The 25677-nt window shown below is 46.5% G+C and overlaps 2 protein-coding genes across 6 annotated transcripts in view; one reads left to right on the forward strand and one right to left on the reverse strand.

The window, feature by feature from the left end:
• The window catches only part of SMC1B (structural maintenance of chromosomes 1B), an 84617-nt gene extending 84300 nt beyond the window's left edge, over window positions 1-317 (reverse strand). For both annotated transcript variants that reach the window (XM_055000437.1, XM_055000436.1), the window contains exon 1: window positions 209-317. In XM_055000437.1, coding sequence (XP_054856412.1) covers window positions 209-317 — 109 coding nt within the window. The remainder of the gene's footprint in view (window positions 1-208) is intronic.
• A 1674-nt stretch (window positions 318-1991) lies between these two features.
• The window catches only part of RIBC2 (RIB43A domain with coiled-coils 2), a 39750-nt gene continuing 16064 nt past the window's right edge, over window positions 1992-25677 (forward strand). For 2 of the 4 annotated variants that reach the window (XM_055000895.1, XM_055000896.1), the window contains exons 1-5: window positions 1992-2161; window positions 4586-4667; window positions 7219-7563; window positions 15538-15656; window positions 24159-24386. In XM_055000895.1, coding sequence (XP_054856870.1) covers window positions 2045-2161; window positions 4586-4667; window positions 7219-7563; window positions 15538-15656; window positions 24159-24386 — 891 coding nt within the window. In that variant the 5' untranslated portion in view covers window positions 1992-2044. Of the gene's footprint in view, window positions 2162-2237; window positions 2317-2338; window positions 2505-4585; window positions 4668-7218; window positions 7564-15537; window positions 15657-24158; window positions 24387-25677 lie in introns of those variants that run through there. The other 2 variants (XM_055000899.1, XM_055000897.1) reach the window with 2 other exon arrangements.

The raw sequence follows: 25677 nt of genomic DNA on the forward strand, positions 1-25677 counted from the left end.
GGGCCACTGCCAGGTGGGGGAACACGCCCCCCTCGGGCAGCAGCTGAATCCCAGCCATTTCAGCCTGGTCAAGGGGCATATGCTAATAAGTTATGGTATATGCTAATGAGTTATGCTAATGAGTTCCTGCAGCTCTTTTTCTACGAAATGACCCCTGCGCTTAATCATTTCAATTCTGTAAGTTTAAGAAAAAGTTGTGGCTTGTTACCTGAACCATTAGGACCAATGACGCAAGTGAATTTCTTGAATGGTCCAATGCACTGTTGCCCCCGCCATGATTTGAAATTCTCCACTAGCAAGAGCTTTAAGTATCCCATTTCTGGATGCACAGGGAGAGAAAGAACAAAAGGACACTACTGCTGTTCAAAAAGTGTTGGTAGGTGGGGAGAGAACTTTGCAACAAAAAATGGAGGCAGTATTCCCTCCCACTATTAGGCAAGAGCCAATAGAAGGCTTATTGCCTGAGAAATACACACCACAATAGCAGGTGGCAAACAGTACAACTCCCATCTCCCCGGTCACATAAAAAAAGCCCTGCTGGGTCTGCTGCACAGAGGCCAAGTAGGAAGGCTGTGAAGTAGGCAGGGGAGGAAAACAGCCCCAGCCACCCAACCTTGCAACTCATCGACAATGACAGCAGTTGCCAACTCCGGGTGATGACTACAGCTCTCCTGGAATTGCAATGGATCTTCCGGCGACAAAGATCCTGGAGAAAATTATTGCGTTGGAGGGTGGACTCTATGACATTATACCCTGTGGAGGGCCCTTTCCCCCCCTGAATCCAACCCTCCCCAAGCTCCACCCCACAAATCTCCGTAATTTCCCAACCTGGAGCTGGCAACCCTACTGCCTAGACATCTTCCAGAGTTTCAACAGATCTTCAGAGACCAGAAATCCGTTATCTTGGGAGTAAATGATTGCTTTGGAAGATATACTGGATGGCATCATATTCCCGATGAGCTCCCTCTTCAGGCTGTGCTCCCAAACCTACAGGAATTTCCCAACCCGGAGTTAGCTCGGGCAGGGGGTTGGACTAGATAGTCTCTAAGAGCCTTCCAACCCTGATTCTATGACCACCTAACTGGAAGGCCCTTCTTCAGCCACTGGCACGCTCCCCTCCACACCCATCCAAAGGATTAACATTCGTCCACGTATCTGTGCCTTTCGGCACCTTCATAACAAATATCGTGAATTACAGGCTCCAAACAACGTTTCTGTCAGGCTGAGGGGGTGGGGTGAGGTTGACGCAGCCGCCCCTCCTAGACCTATTTTTAACCCCTCGCATGAAAAAAGAAAGCGCCAAGGAGCAGCGCCTATGGACTGAACTACCGAACAAGCCGCGGCCCGCTTGGATCAGGCCTGGTTCACTGGACGACGGGGCCAGGCAGCTCGCAAGGCGGAGACACCACGCCCAAGCAAACTGAGGCGCCAAACTCTTCTGAGGGGAAACTCTGGCGAGATTCCGAAGAGGCGCCAGGGCTCGGTGAACGTGTGACGTCAGCACGCTGCGTGACGTCATGTTGACTCAGCCTCTGCGGCCTCCATTTTGAGGGCGGGAATGCGGGTCGTGAGAGTTCCGTCCCCCGACAGGATTTCAGCGGCTTCGTGTCACGGTTGTAGCCACGATGCCCGGTTCTAGGACTGGCGGCCTCAAGAGGCACCGGTTCCCTCGCATCTCTGTGAATTAAGTGCCGTTAGTCTTAAGGGTATCGCTGGACGTTTATTTTCGTAGCAGGGCGCTCTAGGCCCCTTAATCTCTATGACTGACTGCGTTCGCCTGGGTCACGAGACACCCACAACCCAATCAGTGGGCGGAGCCTCGCTCTTGCCGCTCTCCTTTCGCGTCCTATCGCGCCGCCAACCTTTCCTGGCGCATGCTCAGTTTCCATGGCCAGGTGTCGCGAGAATTTGAGAGGCTCGAGACTGCCCGGCTGTAAGTGGCGAGGGCGTGACCTGTTTCCTCGGCAACCGTCCTAGCAACCGGTCCGCGGAGGACGCTTTGAGTAGGCCGCGCTCTCTGGTGTCTCTTCAGCCGCCCCTCAGCATGTCCAAAGCGGACCACGTGCCCGACCTGGCCGAGGCGGCGGCGCTGCAGAGGAGGCGCTTCAGGGAGCTGCAGCGGCAAAGCCGCGTGTTCGACACCCGAGCCCGCACCGTCGGGGTGAGGGAGGGAGCCGAGGCGGAGGGGATCTCTCCGGAGCGGGCGGAGGGGGGGGGGTGAACGGCTGGCGCCAGCCCCGGTCGGAGAGGCCGCCGCGATCCGTGCCCTCTTTCGGCCCTCAGCCGTGACCGAGTCTCTCCTGTGGCCCGCAGGAGGTCTGTGCTTCCCCCCGCCCCCCGGGGCCCGTATTTGAGTAGCCGGCGGTTTTCCTTGGACGGTTGGACGCCCAGCATCGACTGCAAGGAGTTCCGGCCTGCTCAGGGTCGTTTCCTCCCTCTACTCATAGGGTTGCCAACCTCCAGATGGTGCCTGCGGATCTTCTGGAATTACCACTGACCTCCAGGTAGGGTTGCCAGCTCCAAGTTGGGATATTCCTTGAGATCTGGGGGGAGGAACCTGGAGAAAGTGGGGTTTGGTGAGGGAAAGGACCTTGGCATGGCATAATTCCATAGAGTCCACCCCCTCCCCCACCCAAAGTAGCCATTTTCTCCTGGTGAATTGATATCCGCTGTAATTCCGGGAGATCTCCAGTCACTACCTGGAGCCTGGCAACCCTACCTCCAGGGCTCCAGAGATCAGTTCACCTGGAGAAAATGGCAGCATTGGCCGATTATGCTCTGCTGAGATGCCCTAGGGTTGCCAGCCTCCAGGTAGTGGTTGGAGATCTCCCGGAATTACAACTGGTCTCCAGGCCACACCACAGAGATCAGTTCACCTAGAGAAAATGGCTACTTTGGGGGGTGGGCTCTATGGAATTATGCCATGCCAAGGTCTTTTCCCTCCCCAAATCCCACTTTCTCCAGGTTTCACCCCCCAGATCTCCAGGAATTTCCCAACTTAGAGCTGGCAATCCTAGATCCCAGCCCTCCCCAGACCCCACTTTCTCCAGATTCTACCCCCCAAATCTCCAGGAAATTCCCAAGCTGGAGATGGCAGCCCTATGCAGTTTGAGAGTTTGTTAGTGTATCTCCCCTGCGTTACTTGGAGTATTTTTTAAAAAAACGTTTGTGTGCCGCTGCTTCTTCAGAACCTGTTCAAGGCAGCTTGCAAAACGAGGCCTAGCCAACAAAAGCACACAATTCCCCAGAGTGCAAAAGAGTGAGCAAGCTAAAAGACACTCTTCAGGCCAGCTTTTGTAGCATAGTGGCTAATGAATCAGCAATCTGGTTCAGATCCCAGTCCTTCCATGAGCCCAGCAGACAGCCTTGGGGAAGCTGCTCTTCTCAGCTCCAACTCCGGGAGATAATCATAACACTTGACTTTCCAGGAATATGCTGCTGTAGCATAGTGGTTAAGTGATCAGGTTGCAAATCAGCACTCTGCTGGTTTGAATCCCACTACGGCCATGAGTTCAATAGGTACCTTTGTGTAACCCACTCCTCTCAGCCCAAGTCCCCAGCTGTATTGTGGGGATAATAATAACGTTGACTTACTCACTGCTCTGAGTGGACACTAATCTGTCCAGAGGGGTAGTATATAAGCACAGTTGTTGCTGATGCTGCTGTTATTATTGTTAAAAACACTTTAAAAGATCAGCCCCCTGGTCAAAAGGCTGGGTAAAAATAAACGGTTTGGTTTGATGCCTAAAAGAGGTGGCAGGCGAACCTCAAGTGGGAGGACATTCCACAGAAGAGGCACCACCATAGAAAAAAGTCTTTTTGGAAATGTAAAACTTTCCAGATAATGGCAATTTTAACATGGAAAATGGAAACAAAATATCTATTTATTAAAATCCTAGGGGATTTACCGCAGCCATTTTGATTAAGCTCGTTCAGTTCCTTTGCACCCTACCTTTCCTCCAAGAAGTTTAAGGAAATATGCGCTGTATTAATCTGTTTTATTCCCCTAACAGCCTTGCCTGCTGAGAGGGGCCAACTGACCTGATGAGCTTCATATAGATACAAGAGGTTCCAGAACCAAAGGATAAAGATTCGTTCTTACACTTTCTGTACATGCTCCTTGAAGCCATGATTGGGCAAAAGTTCCCTGAAGTATGCACATAAGAGCTTAAGAGCATGCAGCTGTTCTTCATATATATGCACAAAGAAAACTCTGCCCACAGCAAACACCATTGTTATGTAAAATATGAAGTCATTCTGAGTGAGAAACTGCTAGGCTACCTACTAATGATTTTCATTGCAAACTTAAATCTTAAGGCAAATACATTTGTCTGTATAGCAGGTGCTTTTGATTCCAAGGTAATGTCTGCAGGCATAAAATGTTGCAACCCTTTCAGTGGCTGTCTACTAAAGAAAAGTTACACAGATCATATTTTCCACGTGTATCTGCTCATTGGACCACTTCTAAGCAGCATTCCTCAAGTGCTGTATGGTAGGCAGAAGTCAGCCTATATAATTTTAGTAATTAAAAAAAAACAATATTCAGACTTTCATGTTAACTAGGGGTGTTTTTTTGATACCCAAGGTCGACTTGGAAGGTCTAGATGCCCAAATCAATGATAAAAGGATTCAAGAAGCAACTCAAAGAGCATGGGATGAATCAATCGGTATGTTAGAGAGAAAATGGTATTAATCCTATCATTTGTCAACAGAGTTGTGAGGCGGAAAAATTTTCAGTGGTTTATTTTTTTGTGGTAAACTTTCCACTTCCAGATATTTGTTGTTTCATAATATTAATATGAGGTAAGCTTCACAGTTTCAAAATTGTAATTTTCCCTTATAGTTCCATCACTTTGCCAGCATTTGGAATCTCTTGGGATGCAGGGGTGGGATTTTTGAAAAATTGGGTAGAGGTTAGGGTTAAGCAGCCCTCCAGCTGCTGCCTTTCTATTTTGTGCCTCCCTCCAACTGTTTTTCTTGGGGAAAAAATGCACCCATTGAGGTATAACAGACAGCCTGTTATGGCCCTTTCTTTCTCTTTGGTAAATTTGGTCTTTAAGCCTTTTATTCTTGCCCCCTCTTGGTAGATTGCTGCCACCAGGAATTAAATTCCAGAATAATTTAAATTTCTCCTTGTAGTAACATGCCCAAGGGTTCAGGCTTTTCGTGGTTACTCTGTGGCCGCGAGGAAAGGAATGGGATATAGAAATAACTCTGGGATTAAAAAACCCAAACTTTTATTTTTATAAGAAGCGTATTGGTTTAATATTATTTCTAAAACTTGATGGTTTCAAAAGAGTAGTTCTCAGTTCTTAAAGTTACTTCACTTAAACCCACTCACACAGATCTTCTCTCAGGCTTCACACACAGATTGCCCGCTTTTGATACTAATTTCTCAATTACAAGTAAGACCTTTTCTATAATAATAACAATAACAACAACAACATTTGATTTATATACCGTCCTTCAGGATTTCCTGGGGGTAAAGTGTAGATGACTGGGGAAGGCAATGGCAAACCACCCCGTAAAAAGTCTGCCAAAAAAATGTCGTGATGCGACATCCCCCCATGGGTCAGTAATGACTCGGTGCTTGCACAGGGGACTACCTTTACCTTCAGGATGACTTAACACCCACTCAGAGCGGTTTACAAAGTATGTCATTATTATCCCAACAGAACACCCTGTGAGGTGGGTGAGGCTGAGAGAGCTCCGAGAAGCTGTGACTGACCCAAGGCCACCCAGCTGGCTTCAAGTGGAGGAGTGGGGAATCAAACCCGCGCACACAGTTTGCCTGCTTTCCCTGACTGAATGTTCTTTCACAAACACACAGTTCAGGCTTCCCCACAGGTTATATTTCTCTCAGACAATATAAACAAGCTCAGGTCGCACACAGCTTGCCTGCTTTCTCCTGAATAAATATTTCTCTCAGAACTGCTTAAACATACTCTGGCTGCACACAGCTTGCCTGCTAAGACCAGACTCAATATTTTTCTCAGAAATGCTTAAACCTGCGAAGGCTGTACATGGCTTGCCTCTCTTGCCCTGACTGAATCTTTTCTCTCCACTCTCAATCTAAAACTGCCTTCACTCTGCCCACACTCTCCGTCATCAACCAATCATCTCACTCACTCATCCCTCTCTTTCACCCCCCCTCTTCATCTATACCACACCAAGCATTTAAAGACACATACATGCATTTACTTAAAATCATTGCACAGCCACTCAATCTTGCAGTGTATGCAGAGGAGGAATAACATTGTACGGCCCAGTGGTGCAGCCCATCCCTGCACACAGAAGCCAAAAAGCAGGGAACAAAAAGGAATGCCCTTATATTGCTTTCACCTGCATATTCTTCCCTAAGTGATAGGAAGATCCAAAAGCAGGTTATTACAGTTGGTTTTGTTTTGAAAGAATTATTGAAATCTTAGAGTGTTTTCATAATGTTGCTTGGTTTCCAATTCTACAAGTTAAGCAAGGAGGTGCATGGTGATCCTTAACATGGGATATTCTTGGGGCACCTCTTCTCCCTTCCCATGAGTGAGTTCTAAGCACACGGCATTGTATGTGAGAGTGGAGCTCATCAAAGTGAGCAGTCTTTAATTTTCCCTTTGCTATGTGATGTTGGTAACACACCCACCACTTTTTGGTTGACATGCCTCATTTAATGGGGTCACCAGCTATCTGAAGTAATGAAAAATCTTTAGCCAACTTTATTTCTAAACAGATACGTTAGTTACATTAATTTCTATGTCATTTAATTTCTGTGTCGCACAAAAGTTGGCATGTTCCTGTGGTCTCCAGTAACATTTCACTGAAATATATTGACTTTGTATCTTTTTCTTTAAAATAAAATAGGGTGCATGATCCTAACTCCTACACAAGGAGCTTCTGCTGTTCCACCTACCACAGCCCTTAGTCTCACTCACGCTGCTGTCCCAAAATACATGCTACAGTGGCTGGAGGGACTGCAGTCAAAAGGAAGCCTTGCTGTACACAGTGAACTGGCTCAAGAGATTTTGGTGGCAGGGGCAGAAAACCCTCCCCTCACTGAGTGATAAGAATTAATATATTTATTGTGTACAGAATCACTTGACGTTCTTTAGATGTTAGCCAAGATTGTTAATTAAGCTTGTAACTGGCTTGTCGATAAGCCTAGGAACAGATAAAAACACTGTCTTGTTTCTTTTGGATTTTAACTCAAACATTATTTTAATTTAGCTGCAGAAATGAAACAGAATGACAAGATCATGTGCATTCTAGAGGAACGACGGAAAAAAGACACTCTCAATATAAAAAAAGCTCTCAATGAATTTCGCCAGAATCATCAGCAGCCAGAAAGACGGCATGAATTTGACTTGTCTGATCCCCAAGCTCTAAAGAAAGCTGCTCCTGCTCGTGTGGCAGACAACGACCCTCGATGTGCCGTTTCCGGCCTGCAGAAGTTTATGGGAGAAGATCTCAACAGTGAGAACAGGAGGAAATTTCAGCAGGAGCAAACGAGGGAATGGCTTCTGCAGCAACAAAAAGATTGGGCAAATGCACTGGCAGACCAAAAATTTGCAGGTAAGAAGTGAACCTTTGAAAAGACTGCCGTGAATTGTTGGCCGAAGTGTTGCCCATCAGTTATGTTGGAAGTGGGGCACAGAAGAAATCCATACGCACCTACCTTTTCAGGCCTAGGACACACCTTTATGCCCAGCCTGCAGCACTCTCTTTAATTTTTTAAATGTGTCTTGTTGGTTCTGCCAAGGCCACCAAATGAAAAATTGCACTGGACTCCTGAAAAGGAAATTGAGCAGGTGCAGCTTCTATACTATGGTGACCTGTGAACACTGCCCCTTCTTGCCCTCTGGGGTTTCTTGGGGTAACTAGTGGCAGTTCAAGTCTCCATCTGGCATGTGCCAGCCACTTGGTACCCTCACATACTTCAGAGGGACTTCCACTCCTCCTCTGTCATGCCATTTGCCACCCCTTGGCCTTAGGGGAATTGTCGATAGGGAGGGCCAAGGCTCCCCACTTCTCTTGCAGGCTTGCCACTCTAAGCCCTGCCTTCCGTCCAGTCTCCTGCTACCCAACGCATGGTTATTGCAGAATCTGTTTACTGCACTTGTGTACCACTGGGGGATCACTCAATTGCCAACAGACCCCTCCTCTCATGGCTCCTGTTTTAGATAGTGTGGTTGAGCTGTGAGAATCTATGCAGTAAAAAGAACAGCTACCAACGTTTAGGAATTAAAAAAAATGTTAGAAACGAGAAAAAAAATGTTCACATTCACTTTTAAGCACATCAGCAAAGCAAGCAAGGGAACTCAAAAATAAATGGGTAGAAATGTCTCTGTCCCTCCCTTTGTACATACCTAATTGACATCTTCTGTTTAGGCAGGCTCTCTATCTTAGAAAATTCCAGCTTACTGAGAAGTCTTCATACCTCCCTGGTTCAGGCCTCCAGCCTCCATCTGCAAGGTGCCAGCTCAAGTCAGCCAAAGAGAGACCCGCCTCTCTGTGCCAAGAGATTTTATTCTCTGCCCTCCCACTCAGCAGGTCAAGTGACAGGTCAGAGAGGCTTTTCCTGAGAGTCCCAGGATGAAACGTTTCTGGCATTTTTGATCCTCCATCTCCACCTCCCATCCCGCTCCCCCTCTGAAGGGTAAGATTTTAGCAGAAAGTCCAGCCGCATCTGCAAGACTAAAGCCTGATGCTATACACAACTTAGAAAGCATCTGGCTTTCCCCCGTCCTTCCTACCTGTTCTCAGCTAAGAGACGCTTTTTAAACTCTGTGGAGGTTTTCAGTCTCTTCTGCACAATTATTAACTGTAAAGGAGAGCTGTCTTCCTCTTTCTTTCTCACTAGCATAGATGTAACGCTTAACTGTAGTTAGTGCTAATCAAGGTTTGCTGTCTTACATTGGAAGTCAGTAGTCAGTGAGCTTAGTAGAATGTACCTCTGTTTAGGGGACATGATTAGTCCTGGTAAAAAAGGTAAAGGTAGTCCACTGTGCAAGCACCGAGTCATTACTGACCCATGGGGGGACGTTGCATCACAACGTTTTCTTGGCAGACTTTTTGTTACGGGATGGTTTGCCATTGCCTTCCCCAGTCATCTGCACTTTAATCCCAGGAAACTGGGTACTCATTTTACTGACCTCGGAAGGATGGAAGGCTGAGTCAACCTTGAGCCGGCTACTTGAACCCGGCTTCCACCAGGATCAAACTCAGGTCATGAGCAGAGCTTGGGCTGCAGTACTGCAACTTACTACTCTGTGCCATGGGGCTCTTTCGATTAGTCCTGGTGACAGTCTCGAATGCACATTCAAAGAATCATCTAGCTTGCAAAGTGAAGGCCTCCTTGCCATTTTACAAGTAGAAAGGCAGGGAAACTGTGGTTTGCTTAGGATAGGTGCAATACTTAATGTTGATGACCACAGGGCTGAAATTCTTTACTGAGATGCTGCCTCCAACCTCACAATCTGTCTCCAACCAGAGGGACTCAAGGGTTTTTCACCAACCTGCTAAGAATTTATCATACCCTTCCCAGAATCCTTTGAAGAGACTCTGAGAGGTAAATGGGCTGTTTTCAGAGGAGGCAAGAGACTGCATTCTGGGGCCAAGAGTCTTTATTCTCTTTATGAGTATTCTTCAGATTCCCTTAGTGGATACCCCTATAACCATTCTTCTCTCAGGGGCCATTATATCCAAGGAAGGAGACAATGTCCTCAGGAACAATGAGCTCTCCCTTAAGGCTGAAGCACTGGTAAGCACAGATCATCTATCAAACAGCCTCTCCTACATTCCCTTCCAGGGTGAAAAGCTGTTTGAGGATGCAGCCTGAGATGAAGTGTTGGTCAAAACAAAGAGGAAAAAGAAGGCTGTGCCCTCATTCTCTGAGGTAAAGAAAGTAAATCTACCAGGTCTTCACATCATTCCTTCCCCTGCTTTTGCAGCTCCTTTGCACAGTACAACTCCAGAAGTTCCAGGTACTCCAAGCTCTCTTGGACCAAGCAGAGACTTATCCCCAAACTAACAAAGGCTTCCCAACCCAGCCAGACCAACAAGGGACAGAAGAGGCAGTTCTGCCAATGACGGTATAATGAGCTGGTGACTTCAGGCCTTTGCCCTAGACTGAAGGCTCTCCGCTCAGGACAGGTGGGTGCATGATGCCATCAGTCAAGGCTACAGGATCGAATTCACTCATCCCCCAGACACAAATGAGGCAAATTTCTCCCCTCCCCCAGACACAAGAACAACCAAAAACAGGCGCTGATGATGCAAGCCATTAGGCAACTCTTGGACATTTAGGTGATAGAGCCTGTTCCAGGGACTCAGAATTTTTCTAGAACATACTCTTATCTTGTTTGTCGTGTTCATGGGAAATGGAGACGAGAGAGCCATTCTCAACTTAAAATATCTCAGCGAAAGGGTATGCAGAAGACATTTTCCCACGGAGATCCTCCACTCCGTAGTGGGGGCTCCATGACCAGGGGAGTTCTCCGCATCAGTGGATCTCAAGGAGGCCTGCCTGCATGTGACCATCCACCCCCATATCCAGGAGGTTCTTTCCCTTCGCATACTGCAGCCGGCACTTCCAGTACTAGGGACTTCCATTCAGCCTGGCATCCTCTCCTCGGGTCCTCACAAAGCTGATGGTCCCTCCAGCGGCCCACCTCAGGACAAAAGGAGTGCATATGTACCCCTACCTAGACAACCTCCGAATCCGATCTCCATTCAGAGACAGAGCAGTCATGGACGTGGCCGCAGCATTGAAGGCACTAGCGAAGCATGGTTTCCTGGTCAATCCCCAGGAGTTGGCTAACTCCGCCCAATCCGTTATCCCTCTTGGCCCAGCGGGGAGGGAATCCTACATCCAACATCTCCTGATCCTTACATGCTCTGTCTCAGCCTATCTCATGATCCTAACACACTTGCCCGAACTCATGGTTTCCTGCATCACGACTGCACTCACAACCTCTGCAGTGGTTCCTCCTTCCTCACCAGGACGGCATCTTGCACCACAGTCACAAGCAAATTCCCCTTCCAAGAAGAGTACGCACTTCCTTCATCTGGTGAACAAAAAAGGGAACTCCTGTCCCTGAACCTCCCCAGGTGCAAATAACCAGAGGCCCACCTACAAGGCTGGGGAGCCCATTGCCAATAGCTGGTGCAGGGCAAGTGGAACCACTCTGAATCCTGCCACAGCATAAACTGGCTGCAACTCCGAGCCATCTGAATGGCACTACTTTCATTTTAGCACCAGATAGAGGGTGCTCACCTTCTAAGATGGAGATGTTCTGCCAGGCTTATGGTGGTAGTTGAGGCGAGAGCAAACTATCTGACCGACCTCTCTGCTGTGGCTTTTGGTCCACTTGTTTTACATTCTGGCGACCTGCCTGCCCTATCTCCATGATATTGGTGTGTGCGATGTATTATGGTGAACCATCACATGCTGCATCTTAGACTGTGATTTTAACTTTTGTACTGGAATTATGAAATTTTATATTTTATTTTTTATTGTGTATTGTTGTCTTAATTTATTGTACCTCTATATAATGTTGTAAAGCACCCTGAGCCTGCTTGCAGGGAGGGAGGGCAAGAAAACTAATAAATTCAATTAACACAGATAACATCACAGCCAAAACCCAAGTCAGCTGGCAGGGAGGGACCAGATCCCACTCCCTACAGAAAAATGCATTACTCCTCCTTCAGTGGACAGAGACACACAGTGCCTGCCTTCATGCCCAACATGTCCAAGGGACCTACAGTCTGAAAGCGGAGTGGCTCAGCTGCCAAATTGTCAGTCCCGGCAAGTGGGCACTGAACCCCAGAGTGTTCCAGGTAGTGACGCGATGTCTGGGCCCACCGATACTGGCTCTTCTTGCCTCTCTTGCCAGTCACAAAGTACCCAGAGTCTTGTGCAAGTTCAGGACAGGGAGTAGAAGGACAGGACGCGCTCACAGCCAGGTGGGCTCAGGAGCTTCTGTATGTATTCCAGTCAACGCTTCTAATATCAAGAATGCTAAACAAGGTTCACAGGGAGAGGACAGAAATAATCTTCATCTCCTCGTACTGGCCAAGATGATAGTGGTTCTCAGATTGTGGTGGTCAGGTCAGACCTCCCTGGATCATCCCTTTGGTCCACAACATTCTCATGCATGGCCCTCTCCTACATTCAGATCCAGCTGTCCATGTGGAGGTTAAAAGGCTGGCCTTAGAACAACATGGATGCCCTCTGGAAGCCATCGTGCTTGCATCCAGAAAACCCTCCACCAACAGAGTTTATGAGGCAACATGGGACAAGTGGCGCTGCAGAAAGAAGGTTAGTCTTTCCACATCTGGGATCAGGGAGGTGCTACAATTCCTCCACAAAAGTCTTCAGGGCCTACATCCCAACAAGCTGAGAAAACAAGTTGCAGCCGTAGCCTCAGTCCTCTCTGCAAGGATCAGGATGCTGCTCTCATTGTATGTTCATCAAAAGATTCCTCAGCAGGGTGGCTCTTCTACCCCGCCCCCAATGATGAACTGTTTTCCCTCTTGGAATTTACATAAGGTTCTGCAGGCCTTAATCCAACCACCATTTGAACCAATCCAGTCAATATCACATTGGATTTTATCCTTCAAGGTGGCCTTCCTAGTGGCTATCATGTCTGTGAAATGAGTCTCGGAGTTCTCTGCCCTCTCCATAAGACACAAATGGTGCTCCTTCCATGAGGATTCCGTAATCCTCAGGACAAACCCCTCCTTTGTACCAAAGGTAAACTCTGCCTTTCACAAGGACCCGGAAATCCATTTACCATGCTTCTGCCCACAGCCTGTTCGTCGAAAGGAGAAGGAACAGCACAAGCTGGACATAAGGAGAATACTAAAGACTTACCTAAGCTGTATGGAGCCCGCCAGACCCACGGGCTCACTGTTTGTTTTCTTCAACTCTTCTTCTGCGGGGTCTAAGACCACCATTGTCAGGTGGATTAAGGCAAGTAATGCTCCAATTGTAGAAATCTTCAGAGCAGCAACCTGAACATTTAATTTATTTGATTTTTACCCGCCCTCCCCACAAGCAAGCTCAGGGGTGGTTACATCCAGTAGGTAAGTTCCCTTGAGTGGGTTACAACACTATAGGACTTCTGCCTCTCTGGCATGGTTGGTCAAATTAAAAAAAGGCTTGGCTTGGCTTGAAGCATGGCCAGCATGAACGTCCCCCTCCCAGTCCAGCTGTGGAAGCCATACAGAAGTTATTTGCATAGACCTGCCTGCAGGACAAGTAAGGGGTGTAACCCACTTCTGGATACCTTCTGTTCCACTGATGGGAAGAAACTCTCATAGTAAGTCCAATGTTCTGCTTCAAGCTATAGATAGTGACTTCAAGTGTTTAGTTTAATATATTGTCAAAGGCTTTCACGGCCGGAGAACGATGGTTGTTGTGGATTTTCCAGGCTGTATAGTTGTGGTCTTGGCGTTGTAGTTCCTGATGTTTCAGCAGCAGCTGTGGCTGGCATCTTCAGAGATACAGCACCAAAAGACTGAGATCTCTCAGTGTCACAGTCACTGAGACACTGTGACACTGAGAGATCTCTCTCTTTTGGTGCTACACCTCTGAAGATGCCAGTCACAGCTGCTGCTGAAACGTCAGGAACTACAATGCCAAGACCACGGCAATACAGCCCGGAAAACCCACAACAGCCATGTTTCGTTTTTATTTGTATTACTGTTTTTCTGCTGAGTTCTTATTTTCTTCATTTATACCCAAAGTGACTTCCATCCGTTTCCTCATCTCTGTTTTGTCTTTGCAACAACCCTGTGAGGTGGGTGAGGCCGAGGGGGTGTGGCTGGCCCCAGGTCCCCCAGCAAGCTTCCCTGGCAGAACGAGGAATCAAGCCTGGGTCTCCCAGCACCGAGTTTGACCAAAACCGTATAGAAGCAGCAGCAGCATCACAAAAACGGGAGGGGGGGAGCACTCAACAAATTAAAAGATTTCATTAAATTCCTACAGAACAGCCAGTCAATACTGAGAGACGGTAAAAACAAATTAGAAGACATCCGCTGAAGTTGTGTGAATTTAGAATAAAAACATACTGAACTATCACTTCACGTGTCCGAGAGGGGATTTAAAATCTTGCCTCCTCGGGGAAAGAATTCTGCTAGAAAGGTCGTCCTAGGGACCCATATCCACTAGAGGGGGAATTTCCTCCTTCCATCCATCAATTGCGAGGTTTGGGGCAGGTTGATGACAGTGAAGATGGAATTTGGACCCAAGACTCTTGGGGTTTAATGGTTAAAGCCAGCACTTGGAATTGGACCTGGAGACATTGTAAGCCAATGTAGTTGGCAAACCACTGACTTTTTATATGCTCATTTAATCAAGTTTCAATCAGGCTTCCAACCACTGTACTTTGCACCAGCTAAAGTTCAAAACCATCTTCAGGGGTAACCCCATGTGATTCTGTAGTCTAATCTGGATGTCACTAAGGATGTCAGTTTTCTGCAGGGTCGGCCTCTGCTGTCATCCCAGCCTAAGCTGGGAAGAGGCTTCCCTAATAACTCCAACCACTGGCTTCTGCGTGGACAGTGTTCACCTCCTCCTCAGGCAGGGGTAGCCCTGGGCAGCCCAAGCACACTGTGCTTTGGAGCTGGGTTCCAGTCCCAGGCGAACAATAAGCAGACAAGTACAAGAACAAGACTTCCGCTTTCCAGGTTTCAGATTCCCAGCTTGACTGCAAAGTTCACTGGATCTTCTTGAGCAAGTCTCGTTTTTTGTTTTTCCTTTTAGTGCCCCGATCTTCCTCTGGGGAGTTCAGCGTGATGTTCAAGAGGGTTGTCTTATCCCCCTTTATCCTCACAATAGCCCTGTGAGGTTGGCTAGGCTAATGGAGACTAACTGTTCTAAGGTCACCCATCGATCTTCATACGAAGGGGGGATTTGGAGCCAGACTTAGGTAGTCCAACCATGCTGACTTCTTTCAACCAAAACTTACCAGATGGGTTGTAAAATTACAACATTAATCTGAGCTTTTTCAAAGGATAGCAGCAGGATATAAATGTAACAGTTTGTTTTCTATGATATGACATTTTTATATGGAATTTTGTTTTACTAAGTTCAACCAAAAGAGCTTTTGGCTAAACATTAGGAAGAAGTTCCTGACAGAGCAGTTCCGCAGTGGAACAGGCTTCCTCGGGAGGTGACGGGCTCTCCTTCTTTGGAGGTTTTTAAGCAGAGGCTGGATGGCCACCGGACAGCAGTGCTGATTCTATAACTCAGTATGAACTCAGGCAGATCATAAGAGCGAGGACAGGAAGGGGTGGCTCCAGTTGCCCTTTTTTGTACGCCCAGGGTAATGCAGGTTGCTACTTTGGGGTCAGAAAAGAATCTTCCTCCAGGCCAGATTGGCCAGGGGTCCTAGAAGTTTTCTGCCTTCCTCTGGGCATTAAGCAGGGGTCACTGAGGGGTGGGGTGGGGGAGTAGCTGTGGTTTTCCTGCACTCTCCAGGGGGTAGGAATAGCTGATCTTGGGGACCCTCCCAGCTCTGTGATTCTGTGTTTCTAATTTAGATGGTCTCCGTGATGCACAGAGATTGGAACTTGACCAAAAGTCTATGGACATTCATAGGAGCGATGAAGAAACAAAACGAGCTATTTGTATCGCTACTAAAGAATTCAATAGAACTCAGGTATGTCTGTTAATTATTGGGAAAAGGAAATGCAGGTGGAATCTGACCTTAGTCCCCTTCTTCTTCCCTCCACCTTTCCCCCCCAACCTGTGCCAGACTTCAGATTGTCTAAACCAGGTCAAAGTTTAGTATTTTTGTTTGTAACTCTATGGTGACTCCTGCAATTTGATGACACACTATAAATAAAGACCATTGATCTTTGTCCAGCTTCTGAATCAAGGGTCCCAAACCTTTTTGAGCCTGCGGGCACACTTGCAACTCTGACACGGTGTGGCGAGCGCAGCAACAATATGACTGCCGTGAAATGGCTGCTGCAGGAGATGGAGCCAGTCACAAAATGGCTGATACAGTTTACCTTCAGTCACACAGTGAAGATCCTTGTGCTGTGGAAGCAGTTTCTACCAAAGTAGTGTTTTTAAAAATCTGCACAACCAATCAGTACTCCAATGGCCAATCGGAAGCCATGCTTGGAAAAAACCCCACCTGGTCCCACCCACTTTCTAAAAGCACTTGGTGGGTACCAGAAAAATTGTCAGTGGGCACAATTGTGTCCACGGATACCATGTTGGGGGCCTTTGTTCTAAATAATACAGTTCCATATGTCGGAGTCTGAATGTTTTACTTCTAGTAATGGAGTACAAAACACGTTTTATATATAGAAATTGTTTCATCCAGGAAAGCTCCTCTCTCACCAAGTAATCACTTAATGTGAAGCTTTTACTGAACATCATTATGCAGATGACTCCCATCTCTATATCTCACTATCCAAATCTCCTGGCGATGCAATAGAGGTTTTGGGACAGGTGTGATCAAATGGCTGAAAGCAAACTGAAACGGAAGGGCATTGTGCGTCCTATTTTTGACTTTGTTAAGAGATTAGAGGTTATATTGGATCCAGCACTGCTGCTATTAGCAGAGTTACATCATTTGCAGGGGGAAATGTAGGGGCAGGGTAGGAGCTTAGCATGGCTGGCATATGTGAGAGCAGGGCTTTTTTCTGGGGAAAGATGTAGGGGAACTCTCACCTGGGGCAGTTCCCAGGAGGAGGTGGTGTGCCTCTCAATACATGTGCGCATGCATGCAGCATACACGCACACGCTCCCGGGACTGCACAATGATGTTACTTCTGGGAAGTGACATAATCACGCAGGCCATGGCTGCCCCAGGAGCACTCCTGTGCTCTGTAGGGGGGGGGTGTTCCGATTTGGCCCGGATCAGGCTAAATTTGGCCCAGATCTGGTCTGAATTGGCCTGGAATGAGCTGCTCCCTCGTAGGGAAGCACTCCTCTGCTGGGCAGCGGCCCGATTCTGGCCACTTTGGGCCCAATCCTGGCCATTTTAGGCCTGAATTGGGCCCAAAAGGGCATAAAGGGGCCCAAAAGGGCCAGGATTGGGCCGCTGCCTGAGGGGGAGTGTTCCCCCCGCCGGCAGAGACCCGATACTGGCCATTTCCAGCTCAAAATGGGCCCAAAATGGCTGAGGGGCCCAAAATGGCCGTTCCTCTGCCTGGCAGGGACCCGATCCTGGCCGTTTCAAGCCCGGTCCTGGCCACTTCCAGCCAGATCCTGGCCATTTCGAGCCCGAATTGGATGTAAAATTTCCAAGAGGGGCCCAAAACAGCCAGGATCGGGCTGCTGCTGGGTGGGGGAGTGTTCCCTTTGCAGGCAAAGACCCAGTCCTGGCTGTTTCAGGCCCAATCCTGGCCGTTCTGGGACTGAAATGGGCCCCAAATGGCCAGGATCGGGGCCGAAATGGTCAAGATTAGGCCAATGCCAGGCAGGGGAGAGTTCCATTTCAGCCCCAATCCTGGCCGTTTTGGCTCTGATCCGGGCTGTTTTGGGCCCTCAATGGGCCCAAAATGGCCAAAACGTCCCCAAAATGGCCTGGATTGGGGCCAAAATGTCAAGGATCATACCGGTGCCAGGGGGGGGGGGGTTCCTCCACCCAGCACCGGCCCGATCCTGGCTGTTTTGGTCCCAATCCATGCCCAAAGAGGCCCCAAGTGACCAAAACAGGCCATTTTAAAAATACCCATGTTACACAAGTCATGTGGCTATTTTACAGAGGTGCCAGAACGCTGTTCCAGGGTGTTCTGGCTCAAAAAAAGCCCTGTGTGGGCAAGAGAAAACAACAGACTTACACTTGGAGCATTGAATAAGGTTTAGAAAAGAAATGAGAGTTCTTTATTGTAGGAACTCCATACTTTTTTATTGATAAGATTAATTTTATTATATTTTATTGATAAGATACTTTTTATTTTATTGATAAGATTAAAAGCCCAATAAAAAGGGCAGAGAAAAGAGGGGGGGGGGGAAGAATAAAAAGGAGACAGAAAAAGAACAAAAAGAAAAAAACAAAGAAAAATAATACATAGTTCATTTTCCATTTTGTTCTACAAGACCCGTCATAGCTTTAGAAACATACTTGTAGTCTTGATACCTCCAAAATTTACCTTTTCAATACTGCCCCCTTCTATTTATTTTCCCCTAATTTATCTTCTTAGAAATCAAATCTACAAATCATCAATTCGTTTTTTCTTGTCTCATGCAGAAAGTCAGTAAGGGGTTTTCAGTTAATCATAAACGTAGACAATGTTTTATCTCTGATCAGAGCTGTAAGTTTAGCCATCTCTGCTACTCCATCATTTTCTCAATCCAGTCATCCATTGAAGGCAATACTGTACTTTTCCTTTTTTGTACATATAAAAGCCTAGCCGCTGTTGTCATATATAGAAATAGGATACCATTTTTATTTTCCAACTGTTTGTCCGTTAGTCCCAGCAAAAAGGCTTCTGGCTTAAATTGTATATTGATCTTCAAAATTTTCTGTATTATCATATGAGTTTGTGATCAAACTTTTTTTGCTTTTGGACCAGACCACCAAAGGTGATAGAATGTTCCTTCATGTTGCTCATATATCTAACATTTTTTGTCATACCTTCACTCATTTTTGCTAATTTATCAGGAGACATATACCACTGATACATCATTTTGTAAAAGTTTTCTTTAAGTGTGGAACTCAAAGTGAATTGGAGTCCCTTTACCTACATTTTTTCTCACTAAGGGTAGGAACTCCATACTTGATATGAGAGAGAAGAGATAGATCTGTATCTATTTATCTAGTCCAAGGATGGTACTGGATGGCAGGATGACTCCTGCATCCATCATGCAAGATGATGAGGAGAGAGATAGAGTGTGACAAAAAAAGGAAGATGAGATGGCCCGAGGACGTCCTGAGATTAGCAATCTACACATCAAAGGATAGTGCCAGAGTAAACAGATCCCTGACTTATCTGTCTTTCTAACTTTCTGGTTTGTCCCCCTCTGAAACCTGAGTAAGGGACAGCGTTAGTCTTCCAACAGCTGCTAGAAAAGCAAGTTAATGTAGCTATAAAAGAGAGTCCTTCTTCCAATTCATTCTAGCCTGGAAGATGGCTTTTTGCCTTGACATAGCCAATCTAGCTACCTAGATCCACAGCATGATAACATCGAGACTAGACTGTCTAGTTGTCCTGAAGAGCGGTATATAAATCAAATTTTATTAAGAGCCAGTTTGGAGTAGTGGTTAAGAGTGACAGACTCTAATCTGGAGAACCAGGTTTGATTCCCCACTCCTCCTCTTGAAGCCAACTTGGGTGACCTTGGGTCAGTCACAACTTCTTGGAGCTCTCTCAGCCCCACCCACCTCACAGGGTAATTGTTTTTTTTTTATAATTTTTATTTTTAACATCTAAAACAGTAAACTACAAGAAACTACAATAGTACAAGGGGAGGAAAAAAAGGAAAAAAAGAAAAGGGGAAGGGGGGTGGAAAAAAGGGGAAGGCAGCATACAAACACTAAACACTACACTTCAATGCTTTCCCTTCATAGTGCCATAATTAAAAATTAAAGCTTAATAAAGTAATGATGGAATGGTTGATCTTACAAAATACAAATTACAATTCAAATTAAATCTCCCCCCCCCCCCCGGGCCTCGGACGCAGTTCTCTCTGAGCAGCTACAGCCGCCGTGCTCGTTGCCTCCCCCCTCCCTTCAGGCTTTGAATCTTCTTCTTTTTGCTTGGTGTCTTGCCCAAATTCTTGATTTTTGTCCACAAAATCCCTTAGCTGATCTTCCGAATTAATCTTGTAAGCTTGATCTTTATAACTAAACCAGATTCCTTCCGGAAATAGCCATTTGTACTTTATACCACGTTCCCTCAAGAGAGCTGCCAGCCTTTTATACTTAAGTCTTCTCTTCCGAACTAAAAATGGAACGTCCTTCAGTATCTTGACTTTATTTCCCAGAAAGTCTAAGTCCGCATTATATGAGTTATATAGGATAGTGTCCCGGACCCTCCTAGATGAAAACTCAATAACAATCTCGCGAGGCAGCTGCCGCTTCATTGCATATTTTGAAAAAGCCCGACGGACTCCCAAAATGGCGCTTTTTACTTCTTCTTTAGTTGCCCTCGCGGGTGTCGCTAAAAGTTCCGAGGCAAGATCCCTTAAATCCTCGTTTTCCTCCTCTTTAACATTCTGGAGATGCAAAATGGTCTGTGTTCGCTCCACTTGCAGCCCAATCAGCTGGTTTTCCACCAACTTTAGCTCCTTGTTCGTTGCTCTCATAAGTGACACATTTTCCCGAGCAGACTTCTCTGCCCCCCCCGCTACTTCCTTGATGGCTTTCACATCGCTCTCAATTAAGCCCACCCTTTGATCTGTTTCATTCAGCTTGTCAACAAAGGGTTTTATGGCTTCGATGACCGCTCTTTTCACCAATTCCTCGAGCGACTCCCCTCTTCCCTGCAGGGCAGCCGAAACTGACTTGCCCAGAGCAGGACTCTGCTTTTTCGCTGCCATTTTAGGGGGGGGGGGACCGCCAATCTTCCGAGACTCTGCGAGGGGGAAAGAATCCGAATCTTCTTAACTTCAGATCCCACCACTCCTTCACATGCGCTTGTAGTGACAGAAGGGATTCGCTTACTTACAGGCTTCCGCCTAATCCTGTTCTTTGCCGCTTTCCATGGCCCGGCAGCACGCGAGGTGCCGCGCACGTCTGCCGGCCTCCATAGGGACAAACGGGCAATTTACCCCCTGCCTCGATCTGCCAGAGGGCTCTTCCCGCCGCGTCCCGGACCCAGACTCCCTCCCTGGGAGTCCTGGGGGCTAACCTTTGCAGATCAGCAGCCCGGTCAGGCTGCTCAGCTGCATCCTCTCGGACCTGCCGAGAGGAGCGTCCGACATGGCTGCGAAAACGAAACCGAATCCCTCACAGGGTAATTGTTGTGGGGCTAATAATGTACTTTGTAAACCCTCTGAGTGGGTGTTAAGTTGTCTGGAAGGGTGGTATATAAATTGAACGTTGTTATGAAAAATTAGTTTTTGAATCTGAGTCTGTGAATATACCTTTAAGAATATATAACTTTTGAAACCACCTACTTTATGAACCTATTCTGAAACCAATATGTTTATCACTAGTCTGTAACCATCATGCTTATGTACTTATAAATAAGTTCCACTTTTTGTTAAGCAAAAAATGGTCCCTTTTTTACCTCACACCCACCCTCACACGACTGTTCTGTCAAACTATCATCTATAATGAAGCCTTCCTATAATACCAGTTAAACAGAGGAGTTACAAGGTACGAAAATCTTTGGTGGCAGTGAAAATCTTTTTGGGAACACTGAAGAAGTCAGGCATTGATAAACAGGTCACATAAAGGGGGCAAAATGCCACTGGTCGGATTCAAACCCCAAGGGGAAAGTATTCTCAAGGTATAAAGGCCTGAGTAAAGCAGAGAACACCTGGAGCAATGTGTGTAAGGAAAAAAGGAATGTTAGGTGTGGTCAGAGCCTTCCTGAGGTAAAAGTTGAAGGCAGTGTAAGGAGGAGCTGTAATAAAGGTCAAAAGCAAGGTTTAAAACAAACAAAATAGCTGTAACTCCCTGTCTGTCCTCCTTACTGGCAGTAAGAGTGTTGCGCCTGAGGCTGTTTATGCCTAAATCAATTGTTGTTCCCGTATGATTCCATGTATTCTAGAGGTAGAACATTAAATCTGGATTGCAAAGGCCCAGGTTCACATTTTTCTTCAGCACTGAAGGTCACTGGAGGAGGTGGGTGAGTCTACCAAATCTTATGGGGCTGCTGTGGTGATAAACAGTTCACTGTTTTAGGCTACTTTGAAGCTTCTTGGAGGATGAGCAGCAGAGTAATTAATCATACAAGCAAATTGCTTATTTCCAAACTTTAGCTAGATGGAGTTTTACAACAGTGTCAGGATCCAGTCCTGGAAATATAATGCAGTAAAAAGCTTTCCAAGCTGAGCAACCTCAGTCAGCTGTTACGTGTGGAGTAATAAAGATTACTAGACGTTTCTGGACCTGAGGGTTTGAGGCCCCAAACATCCTCCTTTTTAGAAGTAAGTCACTAGTGTTGTGCTCAGATTACGGGGGAGCTGCTCCTCTCCCTGGTATGATGGCACCCCTTTCCTACTGTTTTCGAAGGCTCCAGGGAAGGCCGTGATTTGTACCCCCCCCCCACACACACACACCTGCCCGCATTCCCCTGTCAGGCTGAGTGGGGCAGTCTGGCCTCCAGTTCCTTTATCCAGATCCTGCCATGTTGTCATCTCAAGTAGGACTCCCTTTAGCTGTCTGTCTGCCCACTCCCCTTTCCATAGGCTTTTCCACATTGTGTTTTTGCATCCGTTCTGGCCCCTTTCTGCTTCAGTTTATCCCCTTGTCTTCTATACATCCTCTGGAGCCATTAATTAGTTTTCACCCCACATTTCCCCTGTTTTTTTTCCTGGTTGTTCTTTACTCTGATCTTTCCTAGCAATTGAACTTGAGTCATCTTTGTTCATATGTAAAAAGTTCCCTGTGTTTTTGTTGGTTCCTCATACACTTTCTGCTGACTGGAGTGTAACTGTGGGACAACCCTGCCATGCTCCCTCCTGCATCATGTCAGCATTTTTTTTTTGCCATGGCCATTTGCTTTCTTGCACTTTCAGAAGACACAGGAGCAGTCTTTCCAGCCACTGAGCCCTCACTGTTTGCCTTGGTGCTTGGCTTTCTTGATATGTCACACACACACACCCTTACCCTCACAGGAAAAATAATTTGTTTCCTTGCATCGGCAAATAGATTTTTTAATTTTTTTTTAAGCTTTAATAATCCAACACCCTCCCTCCCGTTACTATATTTATTGTTTGCGGAAATTTGATGTTAAATGTGATTTGAGCATATTTGTTAATGCTTTAAATTCTGGTTGGGATTGTTGCAGAATAACCCTTGCTGGCCTGCTTCATTGTTCTCAGTTGATGGAGCAGCAGTTGACTCCTCTCCATTTGCCTGCTGTTTGTCAACAGGATAACTTTTGAAAATCAGTTTTCAGCTCTAAACATTCGAATATTGGGGTGTATCTTTGAGTGGAAGGAATTTTTCCACAGGGACAATATAGCACATGTGCAACAAGAAGATGAAAAGAAAAAGAGAGAGGGTTGCCACTGTTACTCCACCATTGATGGCAGCACTCTCACTCAAAAATCCTGATTTTTTAAAAATGGCATGTCTGTAAGAAATTGACAACAATAGGACAAATGTGGACAGAGGGAAGACATGTGGAGCCCCTGTGCTCAGCACGATTTTGATGCTAGTGGATTGGCTGCTGAGTTTTGTTTTTAATTTTTTTATTTCAATTTATAGTCATACAAATGTAAAATTCATAATCTATAATATTTTTATAAGATCATACATTATAGAACTTATTTAAATTTACTTTTTCATGTTTCATTTCTATTTAAATACCTTTATTCTATCTTTCCCATCTATCTAATGCTATGCATTAGCCAAGTCTTTCTGTCATTCTCTGTTTTAATTTAATTTTAATACTGATTTTGAAAAGCAGGAGTAAGCTGTGTGCGTGGAAAAACCTGCATTGTGACATCTGTCAATGGCCTTTGACACAGTTGATCATGCTAACCTTTGGTGTTTTCAGTCTTTTTTCGTTTGGTCAGACACAGTTTCTGCTAGAGGAGTAAAGGCAGCGGGATGGGACCTGTTTGTGGAGTGCCCCAAGGTTCCGTTCAGTCTGTGCTCTTCTATATCTATATGAGACTGCTGTGTGAGGTCATATGACTTTTGATTCTAGTATGATGGGACGGGGGATTTTTTTTTCTCTTTCCACTTTCTATATCTCATGTATAATTTTATACACCTCTTTCATGCCCTCCAGTTGTCCTTTTTGTAAACTGAAATATCCCAGACTCATTAGCCTTTCCTCATAGAAAAGGTGCTCCAACCTCTTAATCATCTTGAAGAAGATGTACGCATTCAATGAAATGCAGTTGTGCTTAGTTTCAAATGGGAACGAGGACTAAGAGTCTAGAAGGTAGCATAATATATAGGAGTATAAAATATCTGATAATTCATCTAGAACAGTGTACAGTTTGATAAGAGAATTCTGTGCTAAGGTGTGGTTTTCGCTGTTTTTCTTATATTATTTGCTTTTCTCCAATTTTTAAGGCCACTGTATCTGGAGAAAAAATGAAATTAGAAAAGCAGCAAGAACTGGAAGATAACATGACTGAGATTTCAAATATGCTGAAGGGAGATCTGCTGTCAGAGAATCCGCAGCAAGCTGTCAGCTCCTTTGGCTCCAATCGAGTGATAACTGACAGGTGGAAAGGGATGAATCAAGATCAGCTGAAAGAAATACAGGATGTTCAGCTGCAGCAAGTCCTGGAGAAGCTGGTATGCACTTTTATAGGCCTGAATGGAAATACACTGGGTGACATCCAACCATCTGCACAGGGAGGTTTTTGTGTAGTAGTAGTAGTAGTAGTAGTAGCAGCAGCAGCAGCAGCAGCAGCTTATATACCACTCTTCTAGGCAGATTAGTGCCCACTCAGAGTGGTGTTCTTCTAGAAGGGATGGGCTGTATCTATCAGGCAGGCAAGTTAGCCTGCCTGCCATACCTGTGAATATATTTCTACTGGGTATTGGGGTAGCTTTCCTCCTTCACTGTATCTTGGCTATGCTTTGCTTGGGCTACGTGGAGCTTTCCTGCATGCTTCTTTGATCCTGTAGCCCCTTACAACCCCTGGAAAGATCATTCTCAGGGTCACAGGAACCGCATGGAGGAATAGCCACATGGGTTGGAGGACTGAGGGTGAAATCACCCTTCCTCTTCCAGAAGCACAGCTCTGTTTGTTTTTCCTCAGTCCAGTTTGCCAAGCCACATGGTTATTTCTCTGCATGGATCCTACAACCATAGGAACGGTCATACAACTGTGGTTGATGAATTGGAGAGTCTGAGAGAATCCCCTAGCCAGGCCTGAATTGGGGCAATTCCCAAGAGAGGAGCCAGAATCCGGCACTGGCTGGGTACAATGCCCTGAGGATGAATATCACGTCCCTTGTACGAAAGGATGAAGGACCAGAGGGAATGGCGGCGAGTGCACTTGTTCTGATCCAGCTTAGGAGGAATGGGAGCTCTAGAGAATTCAGGAGGGGACCTGGAAGATGAGGAGCAGCTATTCGGATTGGCAACTCTTTGGGAGACCCAAACTGAGGACGCCAAAGAAGGAGACCTCACCACGACAGAGGACCAGGGCGTGGGCGAAGACAATGAGAACGGAGAGCCCAGAGATCTGAGTGGAGTGTCTGACCTACAGCAGATGTGAGAGGAGAAGGAGGAGGTCAGGCAGACAGTGCTGGAAATTATGGATGGAATGCGCGAACTGTACCTAGCTGTGCGGGCTTGCGGAGGTGGAGGGGAGACACTGGTGAGGCCTCTTGACCAAGGGGTGGTCCTGGGTGGATTGCCACCAGATCCAGTCGCTCCTGACCTCCCATTGGGCCCAGCACCACCAGTTCTCCCAGTGGGCCCAGCACCACCCATCCTCCCAGGGGCCCCAATACCACGCCCTAGAGGAGCGAGGGTCCCATGGGACTGGAACCTGCTGCCCCTGGCTTGGCGTAAACTGGAAGCCCATTTTGACAGAGACCCTGAGGAACTGAGATATTTCTTGGTGCATGTGGG

This window comes from Eublepharis macularius, chromosome 16 (assembly GCF_028583425.1).
Source record: "Eublepharis macularius isolate TG4126 chromosome 16, MPM_Emac_v1.0, whole genome shotgun sequence".
NCBI lineage: Eukaryota > Metazoa > Chordata > Lepidosauria > Squamata > Eublepharidae > Eublepharis > Eublepharis macularius.